We start from the raw sequence: 15,814 nt of genomic DNA, 5'->3' as shown, positions 1-15,814 counted from the left end.
AAGAAAGGAGAGGTGGGGGGAAGGTGTTTTTAAGATTTGGTTTTATTTCTCATTTGATTGGTAATAAACTCTGATTTGATTGGTAATAAACTAAACTAATTTCCCCAAGTCGAGTCTGTTTTGCCTGTGACGGTAACTGGTGAGTGATCTCTCCCTGTCCTTATCCTGACCCACAAGCCTTTCATTATGTTTTCTCTCCCCTGTCCAGCTGAGAAGAGGAGTGATAGAGCAGCTTTGGTGGGCACCTGGTGTCCAGGAACTCAGAACTGTGGAGCATTTCAGCATCAAACTTTTTCCTACCACTGCGAGCATTTCAAACAGCTCTGTTCATATCCAGGCGCTAAAGTAGTAATAAAAAAACAGCAGCCAAAAATAGGTGTCAGGTTTTGAATTTGTCTAAAATTGATCAGAAACAAGATCTGGGGAGCTGGGAACTTACTTGAGGCACAGCAAAAACAAAACATAAATCTTCAGATAAACTATATAATCCAGGGACTCCCTTCTCCTGCACCTTGATTAAGGAAAAGGTTTAGAAAAGCTGGTGATAATTTTTCATCCGTTTGTATTTGACAGAAAAGAAATCACCACAGCATACCTTTTTCCAAGAAAAAAAAATAATATCACTCTGCAAGACTCCAGAGCTGTAAACTTGTGTCAGGATCAGTTAAGGATGGGTTAATAGGGTTACTCTGCTTATTTACTTTTTCTTTACAGTGCTTATCCCCACAGATGAAGCGACAAGCTCGTCTCCAATGCTTCAATGGATTCTTAGATCTGAAATAAGAGTTAGTGGGTGTCTCCCCACGGACTTCTGGAGAGCTGCATGAATTCAGCTGTCCTTACCGAATTGCACAGGGTTCCTGCTGGCCCCCCACGCCAGCCTGTCTAGGTCCCTCTGGATGGCAGCCCAGCATCGAGCCTATTGACTGGCACCAGCATCCCAGTTTGGTGTCACTGGCAACCTTGACAGGAGAGCCTTTTACCACTTTCTCCAGGTCACTGGTGATGATGTTAAACAGGACAGGTCACAGGACAGACCGGCAGTACGCCGCTTGCTGCTAGCTCCCAGGAAGAAGGTATATGTCCCATGAACCACGACCCCCTGGGTCCAACCATCCAAAGAGCTGCTTACCCATCTAGTTGTCCGCCCATCCAGACTGGAAATTCCCAATTTAGATGCATGAATATTATGGGAGACAACGTTGAAAGCCTTGCTAAAGTTTGCGTGAACGGCATCCACCTCATTAAAGCTGAAGTAAATGAGATCCAGTGGTCTCCCCTCATTCGCAAATCCAGTCATTTTATCCCAGAAGGCTAACAGGCTGGTCAGGTATGATTTGTCCTTGCTAAAGCCATGCTGAAGGCTCTCATTCACCTTCATGTGCCCAGAAATGTGTTCCAAGGGGACTTGCTCCATTATTTTCCCAGGGACCAAAGTGAGGCTGACCCACTCATAGTTCCCCAGATTGTCCCTTTGGCTTTTTTTAAGACAATCATACTTAACAACCTTTTCCAAATCATGCTACATACAAGCAGTCATCTGCACACCCAGCATAAGTTATGTACGGTCTTTTCACCTCTGTCCTGTGGTCATCTTCTTGATCATCCCAGTTTACCTAAAATTATTTGGGACTGTGTGATATGAGAAATGTTCATATCCCTGTGAAGGGAAATTCCCTTCAGGCAGCTGGTTTCTGGGAATCCCAATCCTATAGCAGTCCTTTCTGCACCTATAGCAGAAACCCAACCCTGTACCCTAAAGCCTGTCCAAGTTCCAGCAGTGCTGGACAAGGAGAAGTGGCTCTGTAGTTATTACTGTCACCTTGTCCTGCAAGCATGTACGGAATTTCCCAATCTATCTACAGCATGCATACACTACGACAGACTGTCCAGTAGAAATAATTGACAGGTAAGGAGATATATAAGCTTTCAAAGATTCATTCAGTATATTGCAGAGAATGAAGCACATCCACTCATCATGTGTATTACACCCCTCTGAACTCCCCACCCCCCCCCCAAAAAAAAGAGTGCAAAAAAAGTATGTTTGAGATCCTTGTCCGTCTACCAGGAGGATGTGTCCTTGGTGGTTTCTGTAAGAGCAAGTACAGAGACCCCGGAGACAAAAAACTTTGTTGACCAGTGAGATGCGCACAAGATGCCGAGAAAGCAGCCTCCAGCAGCTGCTTGATAGGGAGCAGAGATGCCTTACCTGTACTTGCAGTGGAGGGAATCTCTGCTGTCCAGAAAGACCGGGTGAAGGTCCAGCATAGAATAGAGCAACCTGCACTGATAACATACCTGAGTCTGCGTCTCTAGTTTTTACTTCAAGCAAGAATCGATCTTAAAAGGCTCTGCGTTAGAAAGGATGAGGCAATGAACGCTCCTAAAGTTAGATGAAACAATTAAAATAAGATTTACATCAGTTTTACAAATAAAAATACACCCATTCTTCCCGAGCTTTGGTCCAAACCTTTTCAACTAGTCCTCCAGAAGTTCCTTTGCTTTCACCGTTTATATGCTAGTAGCATTAGATAACAGATCTCGCCACTTAATGCCCAAAATTTTTCCTGAGACACGAGCATCTGACATTTGCCTCAGTTACCTATGGAAAATACTAACGGTTCACTCACGGAAGTTAATATTTGTGCTTTTCTGAGAAACTTGCTTAGCTATGGCTTGACAGTGAGTTGAAGTCAAATATAATTTTGCCTGCTTCTGCTCTGTCCGACACAGCAAGTGGACCCTTGGCCTCTGGCTTGCACAGAGAAGGTTCTTTGGCTTCTCTTGAAACCTCCGTGGACACGGGTGCTACCTCCTGGCCAGCAGTGCCTTCTGTGAAACAACATCTATAGACGATAGGACACCTTGGCAACCCACTTCTAACGGTTCTTCAATATTCTCTCGTACAGCGCGACACAGCTCTGGCTTTGCGAAATGTTACTATTGCCCCTGCACGCGACAGCCTCCAGCCCTTTCATCAAAACGAGCAGAAGTGCGCAAGTGACGCCTGCTTTGTGTTTATCTGTTCGGAAAATTTGATGCTCCGTTTCCCTTGAAGCTATTTAGATAGAACTCCTTTAAATCTTTTATGGCCCAGGAAGGATTACTTTTGATATCAAAGTCCAGCTGTTTACCTTGGTATTGTAGCCTTACTTCCACTCTTTCCAAGTCCTTCTCTTCCTTTTGTAAAGGCTTCTTTGTGTTGATTCTAAGGGCTCAGCATAAGGGACCTCTCACAACACCTTCTATAATCCCAGAAAAAAAAAAAAATATGAGTATGAATGACAAAGATGATTGAGAATGAATGACAAAGATTGAGAGCAGTATCAGTAATTTTAATTTTAAAATATTACTTTTGTCTTCTTGAAGCTGTCTCCAATCCAAGCAGAATAGGCTCAGAAGATAAAAAACTGAGACAAAATATAAAATAAATCAAATCCTGATAAAGCCGGGAAATGCACAATCAGGGCATCCAAACAATCATACTTCTCTTCTGTGGTGACACTATGCCAAAACAATATGATCACGATCAAAGTTTTTAAGTAACTGTGACCATAGATTAGACTTGATTAAAGTTTAAAAGACATGCTATGTTCATTTCCTTCTACTTTCAATGTCCTCCAGGGACACCTACAAACTAAAGCATTCAAACTCAGGGGACTTTCCTGAAAGAATTGCCCTTAATCTTTTAGTTGTTGAATAAAATCATTGTGTGGAACATGCATCTAACAATTCATCTTCTACTGATATGGCTCTCAATAAATTGTCTGTTCCCAAAGTTATAAGACTGAAGAAGCTATTATGAGAACGGAGCATTTTATTTCAGATGAAACCATGCAAATCTCAAGGAGAGAGGAGGCTGGCAGAAAGAAAAGTCCCCTGATATATATCTTTTAATTAACACAGCAAAACATTCCTTTCTGTACGCAGGTAAATCATTTATGCACAATTCACTTGGGTTTCTCATCCTTATCACTAAAAACCTTTTTTTTGCAAGTTTGATTTATTTCGAAAAAAAAAATCGAACTAGCAACGTGTATTGTATGGTGAGGGAGTTCAGGATGTATAGCACTGAGGGGACAACAGCCATGGAAATTGCATTAATTCTCCCACAAAGTGAGAGTATAAAGGTGACTCTGTCAAGGTGACTCTATCTGTCTTACCCAAGTTCTACAACATTCACTTTTACCTGACGTGTCAGCAAGCCAAATGCATGAGATATTGACTCCATTTTCTTTGCATCGTGATCCTTTCCCCGCAGCACGGAGCAGAAGTTCAGGCCCAGTTCAGCCACCGCCTGCGTGAACAACTGAGGTACCACAAGTGTGAAGTTGCCTACTGCCTGCATCTTCTGCAGCTCCCACACAGTCTCTTCCAGCCCTCAGTCTCAGCCGACGGCCGTAGAGAAAGGCTGACTTATTAAAGTAAGCTATTGAAAATAAAAGTAACAGCTTAAAGCAGCTTAAAAGTGAACGTTACTGTCAATATCCATAGGACTACGTTTGATAAGCAATCTGAGGAATTGCCTTGAAACTTTTTTGGGGGATAGACTCAGTGCCCAGGCACACTGTGCATACAGCACAGTCGTATATAAACTCAAATTACTGTACTGCAAGGAATTCTGACATTTCAGACACATTTTTTGCTCCATGCTTCACTAGTTACCTAAAATTTGAAAGGAGGTCAGATTTTCACCCCAACAACTGAAAGGAATTTTGACTTCTACAAAGCGTCCATCCATCTGACCGGGATTACTTCCACACTCTTCGTTACTGCAGCATCTGAGAATTCATGACCTTACGTGAGATGGATAGTATGCAAAGTCTTTAAAAATTACTAACTGAACTACCAAGGTATTTTGGAAAGGACAGCAAAGGCACCAGTCCTTCTCAAGGATGTTAAGCCACAATGTTTACTTATGCTTCTCAAGTAAAGAGCTGGAAATTTAAATGCTGGTACCCATTTTTAAAAGTTCGGTATCAACCACCTTTCGTCTTCTTCCAGCAGAGCTGCAAGAGCAGTGAGGTCCTGCAGAAGGGCCAGTAACACAGGCCGGGGCGAGGGACGGTAGCCACCATTGGCGAAGCTGTTTATAAAGTGAAGTGAAGGATTAATTTATCCTGGTAATCAAGCTTCACACACCGACAACCAGGAGCCCGCAACTGGGGAGAGCCACCAGCCCTCCACACTCTTGTCCTGGCCGCTAACACAGCTCCCCCGCTGTGAGAGGGGACAGAGGGGCCTCAGCTTTTTTTGACTACCAACAGCAACAAACACTTACTGGGAAAAGTCATCTGGGCATCCTGAACTCAGGAGAAAACCTTAATACTGTGTTTCAGCCCTTCCTATACATACTTCGTTTGCTCCGGTGCTCTTCCTTACTGCGTCATTCCTCCTACTTGTTACGTTTGGGACTTCAGTAACACCTGGGAAAGTAAGAAGCTGCACGGAGCACGATTAGCTTGATTATTTTTTGGCATTACATTGAATGCTCGCGCTACTTTTGATACTCAGAAGCGAGAAATTATTAGCTCTTTTGAGCTATGGCGAGCACAAGGCAGGGGGGGCTTATGTACACAAAGCGAATAGTCCATGAGGAGGACAAGAAGTCTAACTAGAGCAACAGAATGCACTCCAAGGACATTCAAATTTGGTTTGAAGCATTTCTATTACAGAGAACCTTTTTTGTATTATATTCTGTGAAACAGTTTACAATATTTTGTCTCTCTCTTTCGTTGTTATTACAATTTAAAAGAGTAACTAAAACTACCCTACCAAAAAATGAGCAGTCCGATTCAATTGTATTTATTCTGCATGCTCCACGAAATTAGGACACAGTTAATCAGCAACTGTGCTTAATTAGTAAGAAACCTATTTAAACCTAATGATACACATGGCCGGGGTTGCGTCTGCTTAATGGAGACAGCAGTTCTGCTTAATTGGGATGCTTTCAGGTGATATAACGGTTGAAACTGATGCTTTGCTCTGCTGTTTCAGGCTCACGGTGGTTCTCTCTCTTCATCCCGCTGGGGACATTTTGCAGTTGGAGCTGACATAGCACCCAAAGGGCTCCCTCGCTGCCGCCTTTTACCTCCGGACCCGTGCCTTCAGCACCAGTTCTTCACTGCCAGCTGCCCTACTGCAGGGCAAATCTGCCGTCTGAGGACGGGGACGACTCAGGTGTAAGGTCTGCCGCCAGCTCCCCTGGCTCGAGTGTGGAAACGGCGCTTTTCAGTGGTCGGAAGAACTTGGTCATCACCTCAAGGGGTCGGCAGCACCAGATGCACTTACCTGTGACACCCGTCACAGAGCAGCAGTGGTCACAGCTGCCTCAATGTTTTCAATGAGAAGTTTAAAGGAAGTTTGCGACTCCTGCTGCTGTGACTTCCTCCTCAACAAACACTTTCTGATTTTTATATACTGTATTAATGCTACCATACCTGAGAGCCGCTCACTAGCCTGTGGGAAATGAGTCAGAAGCCTTAGCTCGGTTCCTAGAAGAGCTTCCCTCTTACCCAAGCCTTTTGTTGGCAGCCTCAGCAGGAAAGGGTCACCAGAGATTCAGATGTTTTCTCAATCCTGCAGATGATCTCCCTGAATGACAGCACCGTCACCCTGCCGGGCAGTATAAGGAAGCTTGCAAAAGAGCTGATCTGTCATGCAGAAGTAACAAAAATTGGCTCAAAGGATGGCAGTTTCTCATGACCATTTGATGCACCCTGAATAACTAAGAAAGGAGGATTTGTAGAGACATTTTGTAAAGACAGCATTTTAGACGAGATACCAAAGCCAGCAGAAAGTTTGCACAGTGCGCAGCACTTGGCAGTCTGTCAGTATAACATGAGCTGGCTTCACTTCCATCAACAAAGAGCTTACTGCCACAGCAGAGTCCCTCAAATCTAGCTAAAGTAATGAATTGTGCCCATCGACCGAAGCTAGACCTGTCAAACGGTACCGCGCCGGTCCAGTCAACCCGCGGGGTCAAACAGCAGAACAACGTTGCAGCCCGTAACAGCAGGAGCTGGGAAGATAACACAGGTCTTGGAAAAACATGGAAAGGGGTGTAACTCCAAGCCACCTCGCCGCTCAGCAGCTATCTTTTGCAAAAGACTGAAACACGGGAGACCACAGCCAGCCTTCGGTAGCTGGAAGTATGTTCATTTCAGGGCAACATAAATATTGCTCTACCGATCCATCTTTAGCTGAACTTTCTTACCATGCTCCTTTGCACCTTTCTTGTTTCCTTCTGGCTTTTCACACTCAAAAAGCCCCGCAGAACCAACGCAGATGTTTCATGAAAAAGGCTACGGTTTGAAACTGTGTCTGCACGAGCTCCTACATGAAGTTTCACTGGGGTTTCCTAAGCACAACCCTGCCAAGTATCGATGTCCTCAGCATCGGCCGGTGGGAGGACAACAGAACGGCTGAGGCAGAAAAGACCAGAAACGCGGGGATTAGCCACGACAACAGCAAGCGGAGGGAGGGAGGAGCAGGAAAGACCGATAAGTGCATAGGGAGAATGGAAAACGGGGAGGCTTTAGAGAGAAGAGGAAAAGAGAAAGGTAAGAGAGTAAAGAAGTTGCACACCGACCCTAAGCCACCTCAGGAGCAGGAGACGTGAGTCGGAGCAGTCGTTTGCCCAGCGCAAAAGTGGCTCGGTGTAACGTGACGGCCTGTGGTGACCGAAACACGAATGCACACGCACTTAGTGCACCTATTTAGAAGTAAAACAGGACTCGTACTTGTCACTGTGAGTATGTCTGTCTGGCAGGGTGTACCCACGCAAGGCGACGCGGCGCATCTTGGGGCTTTTCAACAGACCTTTAGAAAACCCTCAGCCCCTTCAACTGTCTTGTGTTCAACTGGATCCAAAACCTTGTCTCCCCTACTTCCAACAGAAAGACCTGCTGGAATACATTGGGAAAAAGCAACACAAATTCAGTGGTACGGTTTCACTGTCCAGGAAGCAAAACAACACAATTATAAATTTTAAGAGAATGCTGTGTTCCAAAGAAACTCAGCCCCAGTTCTCACAGGACTCTGGTCTGAGCCACCAGATTTCACGAGCTTGGCTTCCGCGGCCTCCCTGCTGCTGGTCCTGTCCCCTTCTCGCTTGCAGTGAAGGCCCCCAGCGGGACGAGGAGACGAAATCCGCTCAGCCAGAACGTCGGCCCCTCCAGCCACGCAGGTGAAGGAAACGCCCCCACCGAGCTTCGCTATAAAGCCAAGCGACAGAGGATCTGGGTACCTGATCTAACGCACAGCGCCGTGGTCCTCGCCAGTGTATTTTTGTACGAGGTGACCACGAAGAATAAAAATGCCTACCCTGGAACGGCTGCAATAATGCTTTGGAAATGCTGTAACGCAAAAAGATCTTTCTGCTGATAACAAACACGGAAAAATTTATATCTGTAGTGTAAAAGCATGAAAACAACTCAACAAGGCCAGCTCTATACTATCGATTTTTAGATAAATGGCCAGGTCTGGGAGTGACTGCAAGCACAAAAAGAGTAGAGTTGGATGGAAAGTTAAATGCTATTTTGGCTCTCCTGTGACCTTGCTGGTCGTAAGTTCTATAAAGCTTCATGATCAGAACTGGAATTTGGTTACCACTACAACAGTTTCAGGCTTCCTAGCAGCAGCTTGCTGGAGCTGCTGAGGTTAAAGACAATTTTTTTTTTTTTTTTTTAAGCTATATGAATGCTCATTAAACATGATTGCTAAAGAAGCAAACTGTCAAAGTTGTTTCATTTATTTCTTAATATCACAGCTGTACAATTTTCATACATAGAGCAGGAAATGCGCATTGGTTACACAATGGCATTTGGCTGCATTTCCGAGTATAATACAGTAAGTGCAACTCCACTTAAAAATGTACATTTATACAACTTAAACAAATTAAGGATTGCTACACTACTATCTGTGACAGTATAAAGCTTCATTTATGTTAAGTCTCCTTACTAAACCACTTCCTGGTTAAATATAAAACATATTCAATCATTTTAAAATGGCCCTTGTGGTACTTGGCCAGCATATAAAATATTTGTTGTGTAAAATTTAACCATTAACTTTTGTTTTAAAAAATAATCCTCTAAGCCTATTTAAACATTTGCTATTGAACTGTTATACTGACACTTTGTAGCAGGAACCAAATTTTACCCTCCTTTTGTTTGCTCTTGCACTGCTTACCATCGAAAGAAGTTACATTTGTAATGTATTGCAGCTTTATTCGGATACAACCAGATGGCTAAACTATTTAACAATTTTGCTCAAAAGGTAGATAACATTCTTCAATAAAGAAAACAAAATTACATTTCAGAGATATTTGTCATCAAAATTTTAATGGGTAGAGTGCTACCAGCACTGAGGAAAAAAAAAAAAAAAAAAGTATTAATTTATCTTTTAAGACCCACCCGAATATTCAGTTTAAACTCTTATAACTTTACTTTTGGAATACATTGGTCCACAGACCACAGTCTCGTTACAGTTTACCAAATGAAAAACAGAATTGCTTATTGCCGTCCCTATAACAGGAATGGTTCAGTTTTAAACCTCCTTTAAAAATATACATTTTACAATCCTTTCACCTCAACAAAGGTGACGCTGACAATAAATACACTGGTTTGGTGGTTTTATTTTTCTTCACTACGAACAGTCTACAAACTACCTGTTGTAGGCCCTTTCTTTTTTAGACTTCTCCAACGCCTTGTCCATAGTTTTCTCGTTTTCTCCTCTACATTTGGGGCAGTACCATTTGCCCTTTGGTTTATGATTGAGTCCCACGCAGGAAAAGTGAAACCACTCAATGGGGCACTCGTCGTTATCGCATCCTATCATTTCTCCATAGGAGACTTGGTTGCACAAGCAGTATGTTGGCTCGTTAGGGTCAATGGGAAGGTCTGGGGGAGAAGCTTCCCTCTCTGCTTTAGCCTTGGATCGTTTCTTCTTCTTGGACGTTTTTGCTTTCTTCTCCTTTGGAGTTCCTGAGGTGATGTCATCATGATCATGATTATTTGAAGCATTTTCTCGATTCTCATTATTTCTTTGCCGCCTCGATCTCTTATTGTTGGGCTTTTCAGCCTGCGCGATTGTCTCGTTCTTTGACTTATCTTGGCTGGCCTTCCCGCTGTTTCCAGTGGTATCGTTAGTCTCTTGACACGTCTCAAACAGTTCCACGTGGCTGTCCACTTGCCTGGTTCTGTTCTCCACGAGCTCCACCATCTGACTGACGATCTGGATCTTCTCGTCCCCCAGTTCCTGACTCCGAATCAAGGCTCTCTGTATGCAGTGCAACATTCTTCTCTTCTGCACGGCATCTGTCTCTCGTTTAAATTTTTCATAGTAATCATCCAGGTCCTTCAGAATCTCTGCAAGGAAGAAATAAGAACTATAAATATTTTCGACACGGAAAATGGCAAAACAAAGCCTTCCCATATCGTTCCTTCCACGCAGCAACACCTTTTTGTAACGCACAAAGCTGATCAAAGACAGATTCCCTGCAGCTGGTATCTGACGAGGGGCTCATGACTCCAGTGGATTGCTTTTGTCCTAGTCGATCCCGCAGGAACAGAATGAAAATGCCGATTTAGGAAAAAAAAAAGGGACTAAATATAGTTTTATGCATGTTGACAATTCTTCCCTTTAAATTTATCAGTAATTAAAAAGAACTAACTAAACAAATCCACCACCCCCCCATCAAAAATTCCAAAATGTCTAGATGATTTCCTCCCTATACTTTCTGTAAAAAACCTGTTGCTTATTTTTAAAACACAGAAATATAATCTTCATCAAATATTTACTGCAAAGAAGGAGATGAAAAAGTTAGAAGATAACATTAAAGATGATATGCAACAATTGGAGCAGCTAGAGCTTCTGATTTAAAAAACTAACACTGAAAATACGTTAGATCGTGAATTGCACCTCAAGGATTGTTCCAGCAGTGTATAAGAAAGAACACGGCACAAAAGCGTTTAAAGTTTCAAGAATAGTTCCAGAAACCTATTTTTTGAGCAGATGTTTTTGAGCTTCACTATGATACTCAAACCAACTCAAACATACAGGGCACTCAGCATTTCCGTACCAAGTCCTCAAAAACACGCAGAATGTTTTTCCTCCATCTCCTTTCTTCTCTGATTTTTCCCTTTCTCACAGGTTAGAACATTCTGCCTTAGAGAAGCAAAACATACTGAGATGTAAAATCTAACCTCAATTCACCTAACAGAGACCAGGATCTCATATACATGCAAATGGCGTTACCAAAACTGCCTCTGAATTTCACAAGTTTGAAATTATTAAAAAAAACAAAACAAAAAAAAAAGTAAGAGAATGTCATAACAGCAATTTACATATGCAACTAATAGTTATCCTGTGATTTAGGTTTTGTCTTGCCTGGGTAGATTTTTTTGAACACACGCATTCCAAATTTCTTGTGAAGACATGGAAAGTTTATGCAAGTTTTACTTTAGTTTTTGGAGCTGCAGCCTATGCTTTTCACATCAGTTAAGCATGACCTGTCAGCAGGTACTGCAATATAACCTACCTGAACCAAAATTTGTATTTCAATATGTTATTAACTATCTTACGCAAATGCCTTTTTTTCTAACTAAAAAAAAAAAACAAAACAAACCACAAACACATCCTCCCCCCAAACCCCAAAACACCCACGCAAAAAAGGCCACTCCGATGACCAGCGCCAAAAAAACCCCAAATGTGGAGAAGATGAAACATTCAGGAAGACTAAAAATCCAGCGTCAATTATTTTCAATGGCTGAAGTGCAGAAGTTTTATGTTCTAAGTTTTGGCACTTGACCGATGTTATCAGTTTAACCCATCTGACTCTGGCATCTTTCACGAAGAATACTCTCTCTTGATACCACAAAATACTTCGTGACTTAATGACTTAAGCCAGGCATTACGAAAACTTCAATTCTAGTACCGCATACACACATTACGACTCCAGCACCACACCACCGCCTGGAACTGCTGTATGGTGCAGGAGAAATAGTTGGCTGACACGATCCGGAATCCCGCAAAGCCCCGCCGAGCGCGTCCTTGAGCACCGGCACGTTCAGCACGTCAGGCACCACGCAAGATGTGCCTTTGCACGAACGCACGCCTACAGCAAGGGCTGCTTCGCATCACCGGTGTCGGAAGCACGTTGCTCCAGCAGCCCCCCGGCTTGAAGGCACCGCTCGACAGCTGCCTGCTGCAGCTCGGGGGAGGCCTGCGCCGCCGCCCCCCTCACACCAGCGGGCTCGGCTGAAGTCGCCCGCCCCGCGGCGGCTGCCTTTACCGGGGTTCCACAAAGCCGCTGTCCCCTGCCGTGCTGTAACGGAAAGGCCGGAGCGCGGAGGTTGGCGCGACTGCCGTGTGACGCAATTGTCCACCGGCTGTGAGCGCACCCCCCCGACGTCGCAAACGCCGTTCAGATGACAGAAAAACCCGAAGGTGCCGCGCGTTGCGGAGGCTTTATTCCCAGCGCAGCTCCGTGGCCCGGGGGGGGCGCTGAGATCCCGCCGTGACGGCGCCGTGCGCGGGCGCCCCGGCAGCCCCCTCCCACGCCGCCGCCGGGGCGGCCACCGCGGGGCAGCTGTGGCTACCGGGGGGAGGGCGGGGGCGGGAGGCACCTCGGCGGGCAGCAGCGGCAGGAGCCACGCCGGGATGCCCCCGCTCCGCCCCCGCCTCCCGGCCGGCTGGGCGCTACCCGCGGAGGCCCCCTCCGCCGGGGCACCGGTGTGCGGGGCAGGGCTGCCCCGGCCCGGCCCGGCCCCCTCCCCGCCCCTCTGCGGCGCCACCCGCCGCCTCCGGGGCCGCCCCCGCCGCGGAGCTGGGCTGGCTCCGCCCCGCGCCGGGCCCGAGAACCCGCGTGCTCCGCGGCCCGGGGAGGGGAGGGGAGGGCTCCGGGCGCCGCCATTGCGGCGCGGCGGGCCCCAGCGGCCCTCGGGCGAGGCGGCCCCGCCGGCCGGGCCGGAGGGGGAGGGGGGGCGCCTTCTCCTAGCAACCAGCGCGGCGGCAACGCCCCGGAAGTGACGGAGCAGCTATTGTTCTCCGGCAGGAAACCGGCGGCGGTCCCCCCGCGGTTGGCAGCGGAACAGGGGAGCCGGGGGAGGCGGCGGCGGCGGGGAGCGGGCGGAGAGGGGCGGCGGCCCGCCCACCCCCGCGCCTATCAGAGCCGGCGGCGGCGGCGGCGGCGGCGGGGAGGGCCCGCCCCTGCCGGCCCGCCGGTCCCCATCGGAACCAGACAGAACCAGAAGAGTGAAAAATAATAATTAGGGAAAAAAACGCGCAGCCAATGGCGGCGGGCAGAGCGAGCTTGCGCCCGCCCCCTCCGGCGCCAGCGCGCCACTCGCCGGCAGGAGGAGGCGGGAAGAGCGGCGCCCCCCGCCCCGGGAGCACGTCAGTCACGCTCCGAGCGCCCAGGGTTGGCCCGCCCGCTGCTGCCGCCCCAGCCAATCGGAGCCCGCAGGCCGGGGCAGGCCGAGGTATTCAAATCAACCCCACAGAAAAGTCGCTTCTCCGAACGTCACGGGGAGGCGGGGCGCAAGGCGGAACAGCCCGGCCCGAGGGCCAATCGGCGGGGGGGGGCGGGCCGCGGGGAGGCTTCCCCCCTATCAGCCCCTGGCGGGGCGGGGCGAGCCGCGAGATGCTAACGAGGGGCGTTGATAAAAGCCGCAACGACGCCGAGTCCCCGGCAAAGCGCGGAGGCGCCCGCTGCCCGTGGCGGCGGGTGCTCGCCCTGCCCTCTCCGTTCCGCTCCTCTCCTCTTCCCCCGCCAGCCCGCGCCCCCCGCCGCCGCCTCCCCGGGAAGTTTCCCCCGGCCCCTTCCCCCGGGAGCCGCCGGGGTCCCTGGCGGGCTCCCCGACGAGCGGCTGGGGGAACGGCAGGGCTCGCTGCCCGCCGCGCCCCTAAGGCCGCATGCACGGGGGGCGCGGGGCGGCGTAGCCCGCCGGGGGAGAAGGGGGGGTCCTCCCCGCCCGGCACCCCGGCTGTCACCGCCGCCGGCGGCACCGAAGAAAGCCCTCCCCTCCCCCCCCCTTCCCGAGCGGGCACCGGCAAGTGACAAAGCTGCCCCGAGCCCCGCACGAACTGGCCTCCCCGCCCCTCCGCCCGCGGGGCGTGGGGACAGCGCGCCCCGAGCGCCGGCGGAGCGGGGAGCGGGGAGGGACGGGGCGCTCCGGGCCCCGGCGCATCCGCGCGCCCCACCGTGCCGCCCCCCGCGCGCCGGCCCCGCGCCCCGCGCCCCACGCAGCGGGACCGCTTTACGGGGTGAAACGAAACCCACCGAGCAGGGAGCGAAGGAAGCACACCCTGCCCCCCGCCCTCGCCTAACCCCCCTCGCCCCCCTCCCTCCCCCCCTCCCTCCCCCCTCCCTCCCGCACGAGCTGCCTCTCTCCCCTACTACAGCCATAATGAATACTGTACATTCCTAAATGTTGTGCTGTAATCTCTCCCTCTCTGTCCACCCCGCACTTTCTTCTGTACCCCCGAGCCCTTCCACCTCAGCCCCGCGGCCGGGGACGGCCCCCCTTTGTGCACCGCACACCCCACTTCCCTGCCCCCGCCTTCTCGGCCAGCAATTTACACAGAAAAGCAGAGTCCTTGCTTAATAAGAGAAGCCGGAGACCTTTTGTTCGCCCCATGACAAGAGCTAACGCTGCAGATCAGCCCCCCTCTCTCCTCGGATCTCTCCTCCTGGCTTTCTCCCCTCCTCTCACCTCCCAAAAATAAAACTACCATCCCCCTGTGGGGTGCGGAGGGGCAAGGGGAGCCGAGGCTCAGCTCCGAAGAAAAGAAAGACACCCTCCCCCCCCAGCCCCATACCACACACACGGACACACACACACACGCGTATATAGAAAGCACTTACCTTGATATTTGGCGTCAATTTCCCTCATCAAGGAGACATTTCTCTGCAGATCGAAGGGCATAGACTCGATGGAGTCCAGATAATCCTCCACATAGTTCACTAGGTGAAGCTGGTCTCCGTTTGCAGGACTCAACATTTTCATCCGGCGAAGGAGAAGAAAAAAAAAAAAAAAAAAAAAAATCCTTCCCCACACCTCTCTCTCCCCGTCTGTCTGAGAGCAAGTGCTGCTCCCTCCAAAGACGGCAGCCCCGGTGAACGGCTCGCTCCCCTGCCCACCTCTCGCTGTAGCTCCCCCAAAAAACCGGGAGAAGCTACATCTGACTCCTCTCGTGTGAAACAGAGGGAGAGAGACACACACACACACCCTCCGCTAGTCCCCTACAGCCAGCAGCAGCTGATTGAATGGCTGTCGTTGTGGGTAATTCACGAAGGAGGTGGTAGGAACAATCAGAGGGATTTGTGTGTGTGTGTGTGTGAGGGGGGGGGGAGGAGGAGGAGAAAGGAGGGGGGCTCAAACCAGCTCCTCCGAAACAATCTGGAAACAAAATGTGCTCTGCAAAGTGTCTGTCAGAGGCAGCGGCAGCCCCTCTGCATGCGCCAGCGCCGCTCTGCTCCGCTTCTCCGCCGCTCCCCCCTTCCCCGCTCTCCTCCTCCTCCTCCTCCTCCTCCTCACCGCCGCCGCCGCCGCCGCCGCCGCCGCTCCCCGGTGATATTAACGCAGCCTCCTCGCTCCCATACGCCGCACTTGATCCAACGTGGAAAACCCAAATACCAGTTTCAAACACTTGGGAAACATTCAGCCCCGCCACGCACGGCGCATGCGCACCCCTCCCAGCGCTGTATACACACACACACACACACACACACAGAGGCACAGGCACACGCGCACAGGCACACTCACCGCGCGCGCACACACACACACACACACACACACACGCTCGCTCCCCC

At 49.3% G+C, this 15,814-nt stretch overlaps 1 protein-coding gene across 14 annotated transcripts; it reads right to left on the bottom strand.

Moving 5' to 3' along the window:
- Window positions 1–8,843: 8,843 nt before the first annotated feature.
- On the bottom strand, window positions 8,844–15,800 carry ING1 (inhibitor of growth family member 1). 14 transcript variants are annotated; one of them, XM_082304242.1, is made up of 4 exons: window positions 11,947–12,598; window positions 11,081–11,166; window positions 10,459–10,548; window positions 8,844–10,367 (listed from the first exon to the last, which is right to left on the bottom strand). In XM_082304242.1, exons 3-4 carry the CDS (start codon window positions 10,523–10,525, stop codon window positions 9,664–9,666), a joined length of 771 nt encoding a protein of 256 aa, XP_082160368.1. In that variant the 5' UTR covers window positions 10,526–10,548; window positions 11,081–11,166; window positions 11,947–12,598; the 3' UTR covers window positions 8,844–9,663. The 14 variants fall into 14 exon arrangements, with proteins under 14 accessions (XP_082160368.1, XP_082160369.1, XP_082160371.1 ...); XM_082304243.1 differs by having other exon boundaries at window positions 11,081–11,162; XM_082304245.1 differs by having other exon boundaries at window positions 12,293–12,598.
- Window positions 15,801–15,814: the final 14 nt, after the last annotated feature.

This window comes from Platalea leucorodia (assembly GCF_965183815.1).
Source record: "Platalea leucorodia genome assembly, chromosome: 2".
In the NCBI taxonomy this organism is placed as follows: Eukaryota; Metazoa; Chordata; class Aves; order Pelecaniformes; family Threskiornithidae; genus Platalea; species Platalea leucorodia.
This window is presented reverse-complemented; position numbering and strand designations above follow the sequence as displayed.